This window comes from Chlorocebus sabaeus, chromosome 6 (assembly GCF_047675955.1).
Source record: "Chlorocebus sabaeus isolate Y175 chromosome 6, mChlSab1.0.hap1, whole genome shotgun sequence".
NCBI classification, from domain to species: Eukaryota; Metazoa; Chordata; class Mammalia; order Primates; family Cercopithecidae; genus Chlorocebus; species Chlorocebus sabaeus.
In genome coordinates this window covers 48,686,378-48,705,874 of record NC_132909.1, presented here as the reverse complement: position 1 = coordinate 48,705,874, position 19,497 = coordinate 48,686,378, and the positions used below count along the sequence as shown (strand labels likewise).

At 56.9% G+C, this 19,497-nt stretch overlaps 1 protein-coding gene across 3 annotated transcripts in view; it reads right to left on the bottom strand.

The window, feature by feature from the left end:
• ADGRL1 (adhesion G protein-coupled receptor L1) overlaps positions 1–19,497 on the bottom strand; it is a 63,105-nt gene that overhangs the window by 11,890 nt on the left and 31,718 nt on the right. The window contains exons 3-11 of one of the 3 annotated variants that reach the window (XM_037992150.2): positions 19,148–19,361; positions 11,087–11,196; positions 7,440–7,454; positions 5,039–5,123; positions 2,987–3,808; positions 1,710–2,024; positions 994–1,097; positions 512–697; positions 138–176 (exon numbers count right to left, since the gene is read on the bottom strand). In XM_037992150.2, coding sequence (XP_037848078.2) covers positions 138–176; positions 512–697; positions 994–1,097; positions 1,710–2,024; positions 2,987–3,808; positions 5,039–5,123; positions 7,440–7,454; positions 11,087–11,196; positions 19,148–19,193 — 1,722 coding nt within the window. In that variant the 5' untranslated portion in view covers positions 19,194–19,361. The remainder of the gene's footprint in view (positions 1–137; positions 177–511; positions 698–993; positions 1,098–1,709; positions 2,025–2,986; positions 3,809–5,038; positions 5,124–7,439; positions 7,455–11,086; positions 11,197–19,147; positions 19,362–19,497) is intronic. The other 2 variants (XM_037992148.2, XM_007996095.3) reach the window with 2 other exon arrangements.

Genomic DNA, 19,497 nt, shown 5'->3' with positions numbered 1-19,497 from the left:
AGGGGGGATGGTGCTGTGAGCCCCTCAACACCCTCTAATTCCTTGGTGGGCTCTGCATGCCCTCTTCTCAACCTATACCCCTATTCTCCCGTCAGCCGGAGCCCATGGTCCTTACACTGGGACCCCTTGGGTCTCACCTTGATATAATCCTTGCAAGTTCTCTCTCGCTTGTGCATCTAGAAAGAGATGGAGGTGATGTCAGGCCAGACCTCTGGACGCCAGTTCCCTCACCCCAGTACTGTCACATCTGTATAGCTCTCTCATCTGTGGCTACCACTGACCCAGGGCTGGGCTATCAGCAAGACATTCCTTAGGGATCCCCAACACCCAGCACCGTCTGAGGCAGCACAGGAGTGAGACCCAGCAGTCCTTGGGCGGGGGGGGGTCCTTCCTCTCTGAGGAAGGGAGTGGAGGTGGCAGCCTGGCTGGGAGGTACCAGGTCGGATACTTCCTGTGCCCCTGGGGGCAGGTGCCCTCCCAGCGCCAGGTCAGTGCCGCCACCAGGCCCCACCTTGTTGTAGTTCTTTCCAGCTGACTCGCGCTCGATGGGCCGCAGGGCCTGCAGCTGGGCGTCCAGGATGTCCAGCAGCTGCTCCATCAGCTTCACAGAGGAGGAGACGTCCCCCGCGTAGATGGAGCCCCGGGTGTGTCGGGCCAGCTCGCTGGCGATGTTGGCCGCGTTCTCCCCACTCTTGATCTGTATGAGGTGGGGGGCAGGGAGGGGAAATCCCAGGTCTGTCAGGGACCATCCTGCCCTCCCCAGCTTCCCTGGCCTGTGCAGCCTCTCCTCTCTCTCTCTCCGCTTCCCCGTCACCATCTGCCCTTTCCCACCCCATCTGTCCCTGCTCCCTTTGTAGGCCAGAGAGGTGACCCCGCAGTCCTGCCTTCCAGACCTGCCAGCCCGAGTCTCCCCAGTTGCTCCACGACCCCCGCTGGGCCCTGGGCCCTGGGCCCGAGCACATGTGCCTGCCTGCGAGGGGCGGTGGCTGGTACCTTCTGGGCCACCTGGTTGACCCAGGGGGAGGTGCAGTTGCTGAGGTCAGGGCCCCGGGGGTTCCAGAGCCCCAAGGCTGGTAGACACTGGAAGGAGGCAATTCCTGCAGGGACAGACAGACAGGAACAGACAAGGGAGCCAAAGGGAAGAAGAGAAGGATGGGACGGAGAGGGGGAAACATGACAGAGAGCGGGGGACGAGCGGGCGAAGAGGGAGGTGAGGGAAACACGGAGAAAGAGACATGAAGCGGGCCGGACAGTCGAAAGAGGCGCCACTCCCTTTGCCTGAGCTCTCCCTCCTGCCCCCTTCTGTCTTTGCCTCCAGAATCAGACCCTTCCAGCAGGGCCCATCTTGAACGCCCCCTCTCCACGAAGCACCTGCCAACCCTCCCCTCAGATCTCCAGGACATGCGGCCCTGCCCTTTTCGCACTTCAGCTGGCCACCCATGTGAAACTGGCTGTGCCTGGGGCAGTCACAGGTCAGCCTGAGGCTGGGAGCCAGGTCGCCTTCTGCAGGCTCCCTGCAGGTTCCGCAGGCCGGGCCAGGGGCACTGAGTGGCTCCTGTGCCCTGAGAGCTCTGCTGGTCACTGGGGATGAGCCCTGCCCTCAGAAAGCCTCTGCTCCTCAGCAGAGACCACCACCCACACATGCATCTGTGCTAAGCTGCTGGGGGCATGGCCCCCATCCCTCCCCTGGCCGCAGCCTTGGTACTCACCTCGAGTCCCCTTGGGGCAGGGTCTCTCCACCAGCATGCCCTGCTGGGTGGCCGGCCACTGGACCCGCCGCACCTCTCGGGGCTCGCAGAAGAGCTCAGGGGACACATGTAGATTCGGGGCTGGGGGCCGCCGGGTGCTGGGGGCTGGGGCTGTGGCTGGAGGCAGATCAGGTCCCAGCTGGTTGATGGCACCCACTGGGTGCGTGGTGAGGGGTGCCCGGCGGAGCGGGGTGGTGGCTGCGGGCGAGGCTGTGCTGGTGAGGGGCGTGGGCCTGGCTGTGGTGGTCGTGCTGAGGGGTGGGGAAGTGGCTGGGCCTGGAGAGGGGATATGAGACAGGGTCATCCCCGTGCTCAGGGCCATGCCACAGCGTGCCTAGGCAGGGGGTCCCAGGCCATCCTAGCATCTTCCTCACCTACTGCAGTGGAAACACATGCTGGGCCCCGCTGGGTCTGGGAGTTGATCTCCCCTGGCCTCTCTGTGCCCACCGAAGTCCCTTATGCCCATGGGACCACATAAAGTAGCAAAGGGTAGTAAAAATCCACTATGTGTTCCATAAAGTCTGAGAGAACAGTCAGGAGAGGCAGGGACAGAGGTGTCTGGGGGACAGGAACCCTCCCAGGTTGAGCCCCGGAGGGCAGGAGCCCTCCCCGATCCAGGTCCGCCGCGCCACCAGGCAGGCACTGAATACCACCGCCTCCCACCCTCCTTCTAGCTGACTTTGGCTTATGTAACCTGGCTATGCTCCTTCCTTCTGGGGGCCTCAGCTCCCCCTTTTGCAAACAAGATGGGGTTAGATCAGGCTTCCTGGAGCCCTGGGGCGGCACAGAGCTAGCAGGGCAACTAAGGGGGGTAAAAGAAGACTGCAGAATTGCCCTCAGCCCGGTCAACATCAGCAGCTCAGCTCTTTTGTGGATATTGGACTTCCACCCAGGATTTTGGTGGATCCAAGGGTTCCTGGAGTAAAGGTGCCCAAGCCCCAGGGAGAGGCAGTGCAGTTCAGTGGTTGGGAGGCTGGCTTCAAATCCTCAAATAACTTAATCCCCTACCCACACAGTGCCTCAGTGTCCTCATCTGTAAAACAGGGCAGTAAGGATCCCTGTCATAGACCATGAGGAGGAGATGAGTTAATGACTGTGAAGTGCTTAGAACAGCATCTGTAACATGCTGTGAATTTCCTTTACCTCCCGATCCCCAAGAGCTCACAGGATGGTGCTCCCCACCCTGGGACCCAGGGGTGGGTGGGGGTGGAAGGGACAAAGGCAAGCGGGCTCCATGCCTGGAAGTGAGTCGTCCTCACCAGCACTGGGGTCGGGCGGCCCGAACTCCAGGCTGTAGCGCACGACGAAATAGTTGTTCCAGACGTACAGCTGGTTGTCGCGAGGGTTGTAGTCAACGGAGGAAATGAACTGGTAGGGGTTGGGGAAGGCGAGGCTGACAGGCTCCTCGCGGTTGGCATTGGTGTTGAAGGCATAGTCCACGCGGTTGCCAGCCGCCTCGCTGTCATCATCCACGTACACGGAACGCAGCACGTACAGGACCCCGCACACCATGAAGGCGTTGGACGCCGACCGCTTGTCGTAACCCGTCTCCCATGTGCCCTCGAAGCGCAGTGTGTAGGGGTTCAGCTGGCTCACCACCAGCCGCCCGTTGTTGCCCTCGGTGGCGTAGATGACCCACAGCCCATTCTCGTCCACCGCCAGATCAATGTCGGTCTTGCCGCCCCAGCGGTAGGGCGAGGTGTCATGGTAGTTGGCGGTATTGATGACTGTCTCCCCGCTCTTGATGCGCGTCCGCAGGTCATACTTGACGATATTGCGCGTGCGCTCCTTGTTGTAGAAGACGGCACCATCATAGACCACAAAGCCTGTGCCATCCACGCGGTTGGGCAGGCGGTAGGTGGTGGTGTGGCGGGCGGCCACGTAGTCCTCCCACGAGGCGTACTCGGTCAGCGTGTCCGTGCGGTAGGGGATCCAGGGCATCACGTAGATGCGGTCACCTGCCTGCAGCGGGTCCTTGCACCACGCGCCAGACTGGTGCTCCGACTCATGTGTCGAGGTGGGCTCCAGCACCTTCTGCAGGGTCCCTGGGCACACGAAGACTGGGCAGAGCGGGCAGGAGGGGAGGAGATGGGAGAGGAGGGGCAGAGGCGAGAGGGAGGAGAAAGAGAGAGAAGGGGGAGAGAGGCAAGTTGGTCACGCTGCCGGCGGGGAGTCAGGTTGTCCCCTCCTGCTGCTGCAGTCACGGTTGCTTGGTAGGGCTGGTGATGGGAAGGGGGTTTCCGGGCTGGGACCCGACCCCCCTCCCCACGCCCTGCCCAGCTGCCCCTCTCCCTGGAAATGTGAGCCCTGAAGGCCATTAAGAGCAGGGTTAGTGGGGGGAAGTGGTGCCCCTCTTCCCTTCCCTGGCTGCTAGAGACCCCACAGGCTGGGGAGAAGGAGTTGGCAAGAGCCCTCCCAGAGGTGGTCCCGTGTGATTTAAGTGGGGGCAGAATCTCCCCCACTACAGTCACTCCTGACTTTGACGGTCCAGGGACTTAACACCTGGCCCCTTCTCCCTCTTCTCTGCCACTTAGGGAAGAGCTAGGGTCCAGGGTCCCATCCTTCACCAACCACACCCGGACAGACTTTTTTTTTTTTTTTTTTTTTTTTAAACTCCACTTTCTTCCTCCTGCAAAAATTGCAATGTAGAGTGATGTTCCCATACCCACTGTGGGTGTCAGGAATGTCCCCCTATTCTAGGCTGGGGGAAGGATAGGGGTTTCAACTCTCTCCCCAGGTTCCTGATGCAGCCTGTGCCCCACCCCCACCCGGTACCCACGAAGTCAGTAGCCGAGGAAGGGATTCCCAGAGGCAGCTCCCAGGCTAGGACAGGGAACGGAGAGTCTGGCCCCTCCTGGAGGGCACCCAGCCCTGCCCCCAGCCGGCAGGGTCTCTCATGGGGTCTGGCTCAGCAGCAGACAGTGGCACTGTGCACAGGGGTGGGGGTGGGAGTGGGGACATGGAGAGGGACAGGACTCCCGGGAGAGTTGGGGAGGGAGCAGAGAGCTGTGCAGAGGGAAGAGAGACAAGGGGGTATGGGGGCTTGGCGAGGTCCTGGCTCCATGGGAGGCCGCACTGCAGACCACCTGGGAAGAAAGGGTTAGTGCTGGCGGAGGAGAGAGGGGTGAGCAGAGAATTCACTCCAAGGCCCAGGCCCGACTGAGGGTCCCTCAGCGGGGCAGTCCCAGGTCCAGCTCGGAGGGGGCAGGGGAGGGAACCAGGCGCTAGGATAAAGACCCAGCCCGCCCCAGCCAGGCCCCCCACCTCCCCTGGCCCGGACCCCGATTTACCTGCGACCATCCCCGGCTCGGGAGGAGGGACCAAGGCAGCGCTGATGTCAGAAAGGTGGGGGGCCCCGCCCCACCCCCCCAATCCCTGAAAAGGAGGAAAACCTCAACTGCATCTCGTTGGCCGCTGCTGGCCGGCCCACCCTTGCCCAGTCACGTCCCAGCGCCACCTACTCCTAGCCTCCCCTTGACTGATCCGGGGGTCAGTGTGGCCAGACCTCCCACCTCCTCCCAGAGTGCCGACGTCCATGCGCCCCTCCATCCAGGCGGCCGGGCCTCCCTCCCCTCCCGGCTGGCAGAACCCACACAGGCCGGGGCGGGGCACAGGGCGAGGGTGGAGGGTTTGCAGTGAATTCTCTGCTCCTGCTTGGCCTGTCACCAAAGCAGCTGGCCCCAAGGGGACCGGGGGGGGGCTGGGACCTGGCACCGGCTTGGGGGTCAGCCCCAGTGGCAAGAGGGGCTCGGGCAAGAGCTAGTCCTCATTCCCCACCTTCAGCAGGCTTGGGAGGGAGGGGGACAGGCAGCACTCCCTTCACAGCATGGGGACAATGTGGCTCAAGGCCCCCTGGCACAAAGCAGCCAGGAGGATGTAGTTTTGTAGAGAGAAGCCTGGGACACAGAGCTGGGCAGGAGCCAGAACGACCCTGGCTTGGGCCCTGGGGACTGGCCATCTCCCTGTCCCTGATGCCCCGAGGGGTTCGGCCTGCACACTCCGTCCAGCACACTGGCTCTGCCCAAGCCGGTCCCCATCCCCGCCAGGTGTGTGGCATCTGAGGGGACATGTTTGTGTGAGGGGGATGGTGGGAGGCCTCAGAGCCTAACCTGCTCAGAGGGTATCAGGGGAGGAAAAATGTGGTTAGAGGTCAACCCAGGGGAAGGGGGAGAAGATGAGGAAGGGTCTGTCTGGGGCCTTGGACAGCAAGGACCCTTCACCAGCACCAAGCTCCCAATCCCTCCTCTTCCCTCCCTTGCCCCATCACCCCACCCGCCCTGCCCTGGCCCTCGAAGAGAAAAGCTCCAGTGGTGCCGCATCCAAACCAGTGGGCCTGCAAGAAGAGTGGCTGGTGCTGGGAGGGAGAGAGACTCCAGGAGAGAGAGAGGAGAGTGGAGGGGTGCGGTGAGGGGGCAGACCTCGGGCCAACAGCCCAGGCCTCTCTGAGATGGGGGAGAGGGGAAGACGGGGAGGGGAGCAGCTCAGAGGGGCCCTGCCCCACCTCCTTTGGAAGGGATGCTCCACAGACCACTGTAATTTCAAGGCAAAAGGGATCCCTAAAGGCCATTCCTCCAGCCCCGCCCACTGCTGCCAGCCTCAAATGGGTAATTTCCCAAAACTTTCAGGGGAGGAAATGGTCATCTCTAACGTCTCACCCTAGAAGCCCCTCAGCAGCAGCACCTCCGCCCCACCAGTAACGGACAGCCCCATCCACTAGGGAGTTCTCTGCCAGAAATTACAGAGTCTGTGGAAGTCCCCAGATTGTGCCCCCCCCCGCCCGCCGCCCCTCTCCCTGGTCCTCTAACCACAACAGCCCAGAAGAAACCCTGACTGCAGCTTTGCAAGTGTGAAAGAAACAGAGAACACGCTCCCCCACCCTTCGCTCCCCCAACCATGAGGCCCGCCCCCGCCCCCTCGCCCTCATTTTTTCATTTTTTGGCAGGCTGCCCCCTCCCAGGGCTGGGGACAGCTGACACCCCTCCCCAGGGCTGGGCCCCCAGCTGGTCAGAGATGGGATCGGGTTGGGGGTGGGGAGGACTGGTGCTCCGTGCTCCAAAACAGCTCTGGGCCTTGGAAACGTCAAACCAGAAGGAACTTAAGCCACCAGGAGCCCGAGACATAGGAGGAATCTGCTCCCCAAAAGGAAAACAATGGTGTCCCCTCCAGCCCACCTCCCCTGAACCAGAAACATGTTATAAAAGGTGCAGGGGAAGGAGGAAGAGAGAGGGGAGAGACAGAGAGAAAGAGACAGAGAGAGAGACAGAGAGAGAGAGAGACAGCTCACCCGGTGCCCCAGTGGGGGAGCCGGGGAAGGGAGTCCCTCCCTCCCCACCCGCCCTGGATGCTTATACACTTCTCCTGAAGGAGGCAAAAGAAGTATGAGAGAAGGCCAGGTTCCCTGAAAGGGCCAGGGACCAGGAAGGAGGGACAGAGGGAGACAGAAACAGCGAGAGAGAGAAATTCTGCCCAAGCTCAGAGAAGAGCTTCCGTGGGTATCTGGAGGGTGGAGATGCCCGTGGCCACACCAGGGCTGGCCCCGCTGGGAGGACAACCCGGGGTTGGGGATACCGACCGGACCGAGTGTGGGTGGGGGAGAGAAGAAGGGGCCGGGAGGGAGGGCAGGTCACATAAGTATGGTACAGGTAGAACAAAGTGTGAGTTAGGGGTTAGCATTGGTAACAGTGCGTTTACCTTTCTGCTCCACTTCTACTTTAAGCATCGGAAGAGAGAGAGAAAACAAATTGAAAAAAAAAATGTGCAAGAAAAAAAGAGAAAAAAAAAAAAGAGATTAAATTGCTTTCGTTTCTTTTCTGGCAACACGCCCCCTTTTCCTTTCCTTCCTTGCTCCTGCTTCCCCAACCCCTTCCGTAGCATCAGCTCGGGCCCCCGCCCCCAGGTCCCTTCCTCTGGGGGTGGTCAGGTGGGGTCAGAGGGTGCCAGGGAGACAGTCAGAGGGATGAGGGGGACACACGTGGGAGGGAAAAGACACAGAGAGACACAGGTGTGGTAGGGGGGTACAGGCAGGCAGGTGGACAGAGCCCTCAGGTGGGAGGGGGCACCCTTGGTGCAGAGGGGGCAGGGAGTGGGGAGGCCCAGCTGGGAGGTGGGCTCCGGTCAGAGGGGGCACCAGGGAGTGGTGGGGCGGAGAAGCCACTCGGCTCCCTTCCCACCCTGCCTGCTGCCCTCCTGCTAGAACCAGGGGCCCCAGGGGAAGGGGTTCAGTGTCACCCAGGGCCTGGGCCCACCCTCAGCCGAGAAACAGGCTGAACTCCTTCCCCTTTGTGCTGGCCTCACCCAGGTCCAGCTGACTTCCCCCAAGCCCTCACAACCCAGAAGAAGCAAACACAGAGAGAAGGAGGCAGAGCCAGACACAGAACAACAGAGAGGCAGACAGGCAGTTGCACCCGGACCCCAGAGAGAGCCAGGGTTGGGGAGATGGAGGCAGAGAGGTGGCGGGGGTGGGGGACACAGACTGGGTGGGACAGCAGGTGGGGGCACAGACACGTTCCCAGGCTCCCCAGGGGCAAGCCTGAGGTTCGGCTTCTCTGCTTAACCCACCCAGGGCCCAGGGGCCCAGGAGATGGGAGCTCCGCCCTGCCCGCTGCCCTGCGGACGGGTGGCACCTAGGGGAGGAAGGGGCACGGTTAGACTGTGCTCAGCTGCAAAGCAAATCCAGCATTAGTCGGGCTTGTCCAGTGTGTGGGAGGGTTCCCACACATCACATGCCCCCTGCCACCCACCCCTGACCCACCCTCACCAGCACTTGGGGTCACCCCAGCCTCTGAAGCCCTGGGCCAGGTGGCTGCCCAGGCCGCTCCCCTCTGCATCCCTGGCCCCTCAGGAACTTCTGACCAGAGGGACTGGCTCTCCTGGCCCCTCTTTGAAGCTTCCAGCACGGAGCTCCACAGGGTCAGCCTCTGGCTCCCTTCCCAGCGCCTCACCCAGGGCCTGGCACTCAGGAGATGCTCAGCGAACATTTGGGAGACAAGTGAGTGCCTGGCCTCCCTGTCCTCTAGCTATCTCCTGTCCCCCTCTTTAACTCCAGCCTCCTTCCTCTGGAGGATCAGGAGTTAGCTCTGCCCCCAACATCCACCCCGTATGTATGCACACACGTGTGTGTGCATGCGTGTTTTGTGTGTGCGCGTGTCTCCTGTCTCCCCAAGGGCTCAGGCTATCTCTCTTCCATCAGACAGGCGGCCGCCCATCCTCTGAACTGTCCTGCCCTCTGTCCCCGGAGCCCGCCTGTTCTCTGTCGGTTGTGGCCCCTGGACCACACTCAGGGCCTCGGCTTCAGGTCTCTCAGCTCCTCTCCTCCCCTAGCTTCTTTCTTGCCACTTGATCTGAGCCTCTCGTCTACTTGCTTTGGCTTCCACTTGGACCAGGGAGTTTTTCCTGCCCTTTATCTTACCGGCCTCGGGAGAAGTTGGGTTCATTATCCGTTGTTATTTTAATTTTGATTACCACAGCAATAATCGTAATTGACAAGAGGCATTACAAGGAGTTGCAACAAAAGCAACAACTACCAAGTGTCCAGCACTCACGAGGGGCCAGCAACTATGCTAGGCACCTCACGGGCCATCTTTCAAGAACCCTGTCTACAGATGGGAAAACTGAGGCACACACATGGCTGGCGGAAGCAGGCACCATTTCCTTTGCATCTATAGCTCGTGTGCACACAAGCTTGACACACTGTCGCTACTCTTTGCAGCTTCCAAGGGAAAGCTTTTGACCCCTCTTCACCCCATCACAGATGAATAAACAGGCTCAGCTGGCTTAAATGGCATCGGTAATATTACTGAGTACATCCTGAACCAGGCATGGGTCTGGGCGCTGGGGCGGCGGGTGAAGATGAAGCCTCTGCCCTTGGGAAGTTTACACTCGGCACTCAAAACCCTGCCACCGGGAGCGACTCTGTGGCCGGCCTGGGCCAAGCGCTTCTCACAGGTCATCTCGTGGACTCCCTCCTCCTTCCGTAGTGGCCCAGAGAAATTAAGTCATTTGCTCAGGTTTCAGAGCCAGAAAACTCAAGAGTCCAGTCGAGCCTTGAACCTACACCCATCTGACTGCCCCCCCCCGTGCTGAGCTCGCTGCCTCCCACCCCCTTTCCCGGCTGCCCCAGCCGCGGGAGTCGGCCGTGTCCCCAGTGCTGTGGGGAGGCTTCAAGGAGCAGATGGGCATCCCCCTCGGTGGTGGCTGAAGGCCTCAGGCGCTGAAAGGAAATGACGAGGAGTAAAAGAAGAAAATTACGGAAGCACAGAAGGGATCCTGTTTCCCCAGCATCGAATCACCTGCGAGGAGAAATCAAAGGTTGGCGGGGAAGGTTGGGGTGGGAGGGGAGAGGAGGGAGAGTTACAGGGCCTCTTGGTCCCCAACCCCGGCCCACCACACTCAGACACCCTGATGGCCCTGCCTTCTCCCCACCCTGCCCGGAGGCCCTACCACCAGGTTGGCCACATGGAACCCATTGTGGGAGGAGAGGGGAAGGGATAACGGGAAGGAGGGAGGGAGGAGAGAGGGCAGGAAAAAGGTGATGTCAAAGGTGGGGTGCTGAGGAGGAGAGACCCTGTCTTTGTCTGATCCCCTTGGCCAGGTGCAAGATGGGGAGGCTCCTGGCTCCCCAGATCACTTTCTTCAGGCGGCCTGGAGGCCATCCTCAGTCCAACATGGCGGTATTTCCTTTGCAGACAGGAAGTGCCACATGGTAATGGGGAAACCAATGGGGAGCTATGAATCTGTTGAAAATGCCCCCCAGCCCTTCACCCTGGATCTGCCACCAGGCCTCGGAGGGTGGTATGCCGCTCTATGGGTGTAGAGTCCAGCTTCCATGATTGGGAAGGAGTGTGTGGGGAGTGAGGGTGCTGAGAGAAAGAAGAGGTGTTGAGAGGGGCAGTGGGGTTAAGTGAGAGGGAAGAGAAGGGTAGATGAGAAGGGTCAGAAAAGGAAGGGATGTGAGAAGAGGAGGGAGGCAGATGGGCGAGAAAAGCATGGAGGCCAAGGGAGAAAAGAGAGATGTAAGGGTGCCAGGCAGAGCACGGGACCATAGCCTGGCAGTGTGGAAATGACTACAGGGTGCATGAAGAAGCAGGGTGAGTGGGCTGGGGTGAAGAGAGCTGGAGAAGGTGCCCCCACAGGAGGTGACAGAGTCTGTGAGGTGGGGGAGCAGGCGCTGAGTAAGGACAGTGGTGTCTGGGAGAAGAGAATGTGTGTTGGAGAGAGCAGGCCCGGCTTTCCCCTCTGTGCCCAGGCCCCATGCATGTGTGCGAATGTGTCAAGGTGTCTCCTCCTCACTCACTCATGGGGGAAGGGCCCGCGTCCGCACAAGGAACAAGATGACTCACTGTAGGGGACACAGTCGTACTGCACCTCCAGGTACTTGTAGGTCCCAGGACAGGGGTCAGGAAAGGCATCCGAGCCGGCGACCACCACGCACTGGGTGCGGTTGTTACACCTTCAGAGGAGAGACAGGGTATTGGGAAAGAAACACATAGACTGGATTGGGGGCGGGAGGGGTTCATGCTCCAGGGTCATGGTGTCATAGACACCCCCAAATTGGGAAGGGGCAGTGGAGCTGGAAACCAAGTGATATAGTTTGGATCTGTGTCTGCGCCCAAATCTCATGCTGAATTGTGATCTCCAGTGTTAGAGGTGGGGCCTGGTGGGAGGTGACTGGATCATGGGGACGGTTTCTAATGAATGGTTTTAGCACCATTCCCTCCGTGCTGTTGAGATCTGGTTGTTTAAAAGTGTGTAGCACCTCCCCTGTTCTCTTTTCCTCCTACTCTGGCCATGTAAGACGTGCTTGCTTCCCCTTCACCTTCTGCTATGATTGTAAGTTTCCTGAGGCCTCCCCAGAAGCAGAAGCTACTATGCCTCCTGTACAGCCTGCAGAACTATGAGGCAGTTACCCTTTTCTTTATAAACTACCCAATCTCAGGTATTTATTTATACCAGTATAAGAACAAACTAATACATCAAGCCCAGAGGTCTTTTTTGGGCACTTTTTTGTTTCCTGCCTGCTCTCTCTTTCCCACCAGCCAGCGTTCTTCTACCTTCAGCCCCAGCACAGCATCATCCTCAGAGCTGAGAAGGAGGAGTCACCCCCTAAACAGTGCTTTCCTGGACACCCCTCATCACTTTCATTCTGAATGTAGCTGACAATATTATATCCTCGGCACTTTTCTTTAAATGGACTTTAAAGCCCCCGCATTGGTCACTGGAGAGTAATACATGTGAAGCCATGCACGTGAGGTGGTGCCTCTGCGAACTTACGATCAATGAAATGTTCAGTGTCCAGCTGTGTCCACTTCACACCATCTCGTGGACACGTCCCACCCTTTGGGCAGTGCTGCTGTGCAGACTTATAGCCAGGGCAGCCAGGAGAAAGCGTCCCCAGGGAAAAGCCATTCTCAGTTCCCAAGAGGGAACTCCTCCAAGTCACTGTCAACTTCCCAGGGGGCTGGCTAGCATGTAAGGGGGAACCTATTTAACAACAACAAAAAGATGTGTCTCATCTGCTATCTGTCTCTCTGTCCCCACTGTCAGGGTCCCTGTCCCTTGCAGCAGGCTGGGGCTAGGCCAGGCAGGACGCAGGCATGCAGGACATAGTTTGACAGGCTTCCCGACAGGTATGGGGCAGAAGAGGCCCTGTGTCTCCCCTTCAGTCCTGCTCTTAACCAAAGGTACTAAACACAGGCAGACACTTGAGAAGGGACGAAGCATCTAGCAGGGAGAGAGAAAAATGGGGGGCAGGATGGGGCATGGGAAGGTCTGTCTGTATCCATCCACCTCACCCTCTTCTTTAAAAATAGAACACTGGCTGGGCGTGGTGGCTCACACTGCAATCCCAGCACTTTGGGAGGCCGACGGAGGTGGGCAGATCATGAGGTCAGGAGATCGAGACCATCTTGGCTAACACGGTGAAACCCCATCTCTACTAAAAAAACACAAAAAATTAGCCAGGCGTGGTGGCAGGCGCCTGTAGTCCCAGCTACTCAGGAGGCTGAGGCAGGAGAATGGTGTGAACCCGGGAGGTGGAGCTTGCAGTGAGCTGAGATGGCGCCACTGCACTCCAGCCTGGGCGACAGAGCAAGACTCCGTCTCAAAAAAAAAAAAAAAATAGAACACTGGCTGGGCGTGGTGGCTCACGCCTGTAATCCCAGCACTTTGGGAGGCTGAGGCAGGCAGATCACCTGAGGTCAGGAGTTTGAGACCAGCCTGACCAACATGGTGAAACCCTGTCTCTACTAAAAATACAAAAATTAGCCAGGCGTGGTGGTGCGTGTCTGTAACCCCAGCTAAACAGGAGGCTAAGGCAGGAGAATCGCTTGAACCCGGGAGGCGAGGTTGCAGTGAGCCGAGACTGAGCCACTGCACTCCAGCCTGGGTGACAGAACGAGACTCCGTCTCAAACAAAACAAAACAAAAAACAGAATCCTGGGGCAGGGTGCAGTGGCTCACGCCTATAATCCCAGAACTTTGGGAGGCTGTGGTGGATAGATCACTTGAGGCCAGGAGTTTGAGAGCAGCCTTGCCAACCTGGTAAAACCCCATCTCTACTAAATATACAACAATCAGCCAGGCGTGGTGGGGCACACCGGCAATCCCAGCTACTCGGGAGGCTGAGGCACAAGAATCGCTTGAACCCAGGAGGCAGAGGTTGCAGTGAGCCAAGATCGCACCACGGCATTCCCGAAGTAGACAATTCATACGTTTTGAGTTGTGTGTTGTTGTGAGTAGCCTGATGAAATCTCATGCTGTATGGGGCGTATCCATGCTGTATCTGCTCCCTGTCTGTTAGTCACACTAGTGGTCATCTCAGTTATCCATCAACTGTCACGGTTTCATAGTGCTTATGTTCAAGTAGCCCTTAGTTTATGTAACAACATTTTACTACTAAAAATTACTATTGTTGTTAGTATCTTACTGTGCCTAGTTTATTTTACTTTATTTTATTATTATTATTTTTTGAGACAGGCTCCCGCTCTGTCACCGAGGCTGGAGTGCAGTGGTACAATCCTGGCTCACTGCAGCCTCGGCCTCCCAGGCTCAAGTGATCCTCCAGCCTTTGCCTCCCAAGTAGCTGGGACTACAGGTATGTGCCACCATGCCCTGCTAATTTTTGTATTTTTAGTAGAGATGGGGTTTTGCCATGTTGCCTCGGCTGGTCTCGAACTCCGGGGTTCAAACAACCTACCTGCCTCAACCTCCCAAAGTGCTGGGATTACAATTATATGCCATCACACCCAGCCTATTTTATTTTATTATTATTTTTTAGATAGGGTCTTACTCCGTTGCCCAGGATGGAAAGCAGTGGTGTGATCATGGCTCACTGCAGCATCAACTTCCCAGGTTATTCTCCTGCCTCAGCCTCCTGAGTAGCTGGGACTACAGGCATGCACCACCACGCGTGGCTAATTTTTTTGTATTTTTAGTAGAGATGGGGTTTTCCCATGTTTTATATTTTTGTATTTTTAGTAGAGACGGGGTTTCGCCATGTTGCCCAGGCTGGTCTCGAACTCCTAGGCTCAAGTGATCTGCCCACCTCAGCCTCCCAAAGTGCTGGGATTACAGGAATGAGCCACCGCCATCTAGCTGTGCCTAATTTGTAAATTAAACTGTATTATAGGCCGGGCGCGGTGGCTCAAGCCTGTAATCCCAGCACTTTGGGAGGCCGAGACAGGTGGATCACGAGGTCAGGAGATCGAGACCATCCTGGCTAACACGTGAAACCCCGTCTCTACTAACAAAATACAAAAAAAAAAAACTAGCCGGGCGAGGTGGCGGGCGCCTGTAGTCCCAGCTACTCGGGAGGTTGAGGCAGGAGAATGGCGTGAACCCGGGAGGCGGAGCTTGCAGTGAGCTGAGATCCGGCCACTGCACTCCAGCCTGGGCGACAGAGCGAGACTCCGTCTCAAAAAAAAAAAAAAAAAAAAAAACCAAACTGTATTATAATTAGGGATGTATGGGCGAAAACATGGTATATACAAGGTTCAGTAAGTAGCTCTCTGTGGTTTTAGGCATCTACTGGGGTTCCTGGAGCGTTTCCCCAGTGGATAAGTGGGGACTACTGTACCCAGAAGAATTTAAAACAAGCAAATCATTGTACGTGCACATTCACAGCTGGATTATTCACAATCACCAGAAAGTGGAGGAAGCCCAAATGTCCACCAACAAATGAATAGCTAGGCTGGGCGTGGTGGCTCATGGCTGTAATCCCAGCACTTTGGGAGGCCAAGGCTGGCAGATCCATTGAGCTCAGAAGTTTGAGACCAGCCTGGCCAACATGGTGAAACCTTGTCTTTACTAAAAACACAAAAATGAGCTGGGCGTGGTGGTGCATGCTTGTAGTCCCAGCTACAGAGGACATGGAAGCAGGAGGACCATTTGAACCAGAAAGCGGCAGAAAGCGGAGGTTGCAGTGAGCCCAGATCATGCCACTGCACACCAGCCTGGGGGACAGAGCGAGAGACTCTGTCTCAAAAAAAAAAAAAAAAAAAAAAAAAAGCCTCCAGGCTTGGTTGTGGAGCAGCAGGGGTTGGGGACTCAGTGGAGAGGAAGCAGGACTACTCCAGAGGCCTCGTCACACTCCCTCAGCCCCGGTAACTGTTATGCACAGCATTCCCCATGGACTTGGGAACTGGGCCAGATGCTGTACTAGGTGCTGGAGAGAGAATGGAGAAGAATGCAGTCCCCCAAAGCTGGTGTTGAATGAAGTCAGCAGGGAGAATTTGGAGAGGTGGGAGGAAGGGGGCTCCCCGGGAGGGGGCGCACAGCCTAAGCAAAGGCTGGAGCCTGCACTGAGAATGCCCATGTAGGGGTGTCAGGAGACAAGAAGCAGGGAAGAGAGGCAAGACTGTTGGAGGGGAATGGCCGTTTGAGAGAGACACAGAGGAGGAGGAGGAGGAGATGATGAGGCGCCTCCAGCCCAGCCCAGCCCAGCCGTCTCAGCCACCTGAACACTCCCATCCACTGCCCAAACTTCTCCTGCTCTCCTGGGGCTCTCAGTGACCCGCTCCTCCTCGAGTAACACACTTTTTTTTTTTTTTTTTTTTTTTTGGTTTGAGACACAGTCTCACTCTGTCACCTAGGCTGGAGTACAGTGGTGTTATCTTGGTTCACTACAACCTCCACCTCCCAGGTTCCAGCGATTCTCCTGCCTCAGCCTCCAAAGTAGCTGGGACTACAAGCTCGTATCACCATACCAGGCTAATTTTTGTATTTTTAGTAGAAGATGGGATTTCACCATGTTGGCCAGGCTGGTCTCGAACTCCTGACCTCAGGTGATCCACCCGCCATGGCCTCCCAAAGTGCTGGGATTACAGGAGTGAACCACCGCGCTCGGTCTGTTTTTTTTTTTAAGAGACAGGGTCTCGCTCAGTCACCCAGGCTCGAGTACAGTGGGATCATAGCTCATCAAAGCCTCAAACTCCTGGGCCCAGGTGATCCTCCTGCATCAGTCATCTGAGGAGCTGGGACCACAGGCACACACTACCATGACTGGCTAATTTATTTTTTAGTTTTTAATAGATACAGGGTCTTGCTACGTTGCCCAGGCTGGTCTCGAACTCTTGACCTAAAGCGATCCCCCTGCCTCGGCCTCCCAAAGTGCTGGGATTACAGGCATGAGCTGCCGCATCCAGCCTGGGTGTAATTTGAAGGAAAGGCTGATCGGCTCTATGTGGACTGACTGTGGGTGTGAGAGAGGCTTGTGTAGATTTGCCTCAGCCTGGGGCAACCACGCTCCATGCTCACACACACAGTCACAAACACACTCAGAGAAATACAAATACACTCTCAGTCTACCACACACAAACCCTCATCCACATACACACATCTGCCCACAGACACACTTAAACACACAAAGACACGGCCACACCCATCCACCCACCCCCACACACGCTCACCCATCCACCCCACCACTCGCACATACGAAAACACACACCTCAGTCAGCCACACACACTCTAACACACATGCTCACTCAGAGATATGCTCACACACATGCTCACACCCACACCTGCTCACATACACTTAAACACACCCAAACACATTCAGACATATAACCACATATTTACCCACAAACACCCACATTCACACACACACATCCACCCACCCAGATACACACTCCAATACACACAGTCACTCATAAAGACAGAGACACTCACACTCAAAGACATGTTTAGTCACATACCTCTGCACACACCCACACCTGTTCACACACACTCAGACACACAGACACAGTCACAATCACACACATTTAGTCACACACTCAAAAACACACATATACACTAAAATACACAGGCTGAGCGCCGTAGCTCATGCTGGTAATCCCAGCACTTCAGGGGACCAAAGTAGGCAGGCGAATCACCTGAGGTCAGGAGTTCAAGACCAACCTGGCCAACATGGTGAAACCCTGTCTCTACAAAAATACAAAAATAAGCCGGGCATGATGGTGCGTGCCTGTAATCCCAGCTACTTGGGAAGCTGAGCCGGGAGAATTGCTTGAACCCTAGAGGTGGAGGTTGCAGTGAGCTGAGATCACACCACTGCACTCCAGCCTGGATGACAGAGCAAGATTCTGTCTCAAAAATAAACAAACTAGGGCGGCACAGTGGCTCACGTATGTAATCCCAGCACTTTGGGAGGCCAAGGCGGGCGGACCATGAGGTCAAGAGATCAAGATTGGCTGGGCGTGGAGGCTCACGCCTGTAATCCCAGCACTTTGGGAGGCTGAGGTGGGCGGATCACGAGGTCAGGAGATCGAGACCATCCTGGCTAACACGGTGAAACCCCGTCTCTACTAAAAAATACAAAAAACGTAGCCAGGTGTGGTGGCGGGCGCCTGTAGTTCTAGCTACTCGGGAGGCTGAGGCAGGAGAATGGCGTGAACCCAGGAGGCGGAGCTTGCAGTGAGCCGAGATCACGCCACTGTACTCCAGCCTGGGCAACAGAGCGAGACTCCGTCTCACAAAAAAAAAAAAAAAAGAGATCAAGACCATCCTGGCCAACATGGTGAAACCCTGGCTCTATTAAAAATACAAAAAAATTAGCTGGGTGTGGTGGCGGGCACCTGTAGTCCCAGCTACTTGGGAGGCTGAGGCAGGAGAATCGCTTGAACCCGGGATGCAGAGGTGGCAGTGAGCTGAGATCGTGCCACTACACTCCAGCCTGGGTGACAAAGCAAGACTCTGTCTCAAAAATTAAGTAAGTAAATAAAATACACAAAACCAGACGAATACACAGTCCCACTCATAGATGCATGCAATCACACAGACACACTCCAAGTTCCAGTCTTACATGCTCCAGCACTCACCCCACACACAATCGCTCACACAGGCCTGTGCTTCCATCATCTGTGCTCAGGTGTCTTGTCCTTGGAGTAGCCTGATGAGCTCTCACATCTGGGATGGGTGGGTGCAGTGGCTCATGCCTGTCATCCCAGCACTTTTGAGAGGCCGAGGCAGGAAGATTGCTTGAGGCCAGGAGTTTAAGACCAGCCTGGGCAACACAGCAAGACCCCGCCTCTACAAAAAAATAAAATTAGCCAGGCATGGTGGCATGCGCCTGTAGTCCCAGCTACTCAGGAGGCTGAGGCAGGGGGATTGGGGGACTGCTTGAGCCTGAGAGGTCAGAGCTGCAGCGAGCTGTGATTATGCCACTGTGCTCCAGCCTGGGCAACAAAGTGAGACCCCATCTCCAAAAAAAAAAAAAAAAAAAAAAAAAAAAGTCTGGGATAAAGGGAAAAGTCCTCCCATGACACCTCCACTCTGTCCTGCTGTTCTTTATATTTTTTTTACAAGCTCCAAACTGCCCTGGTTAAGGCTGGGCCTCATGGCTCATCTCATGCCTGTAATGGCAGCACTTTGGGAGGTCGAGGTGGGCGGATCACCTGAGGTCAGGAGTTCGAGACCTGCCTGGCCAATTACAAAACCCTGTCTCTACTAAAAATACAAAAAAATTAGCCAGGCGTGGTGGCATGCGCCTATAACCCCAGCTACTTGGGAGGCTGAGGCAGAAGAATCGCCTGAACCCAGGAGATGGAGGTTGCAGTGAGCCAAGATGCCACTGCGCTCCAGCCTGGGTGACAGAGTGAGACTCTGTCTCAAAAACAAACAAACTGCCCTGGCTGATCTTGGGATGGAAGCTTTTGGAAGCAAGTGGCTGGTGCAGGGAGGGACTTGCCAGTGTATGTATGGGTATAGGCCTCTGGCGGGGGGGCACGGGCTGGCTGTGGGGAGATGGACTGGGTCTTATTCTCATCTGCACAGGGCCCAGCACCCATTAAGCGCTCAGTGAACATGTATTGAATGCATTAAAAAAACACGTTAAGGTGAACAGGTGCACCGGCAGGTGTCCAGTGCTTTTAGGCGGGCGCTTCATCCAGGAATGAGAGCCCACTCACCTCTGTGACATGATCTTGAAGGCGTCTGGCAGGTAGCACTGCACATTCTCCATCTGGAAAGGGTCAGCGTCGCAAATCTTGTCGTCCGTGCGCCCGTAGTTGGCGTTTTCCACCATGATGACGTCGCTGCCAGGGCACCGCAGCTCGATGGGGTAGCCTTCACACGCCAGCTCCCGGCGCATCAGCCCGAACGGGAGCCCGGCCCGGCTCAGGCCTGCGGAGAGGGTTGGGGACGGTGTCACTCCCGGGCCTGGGCCAGGAAGGAAAGACCCTGCCCGCTGCGGAGAAAACACCACCTCTAGCTTGGCTGAGTCCCGGAAGCCGGCGGAGGCAGCCTCAGTTGATTCAGC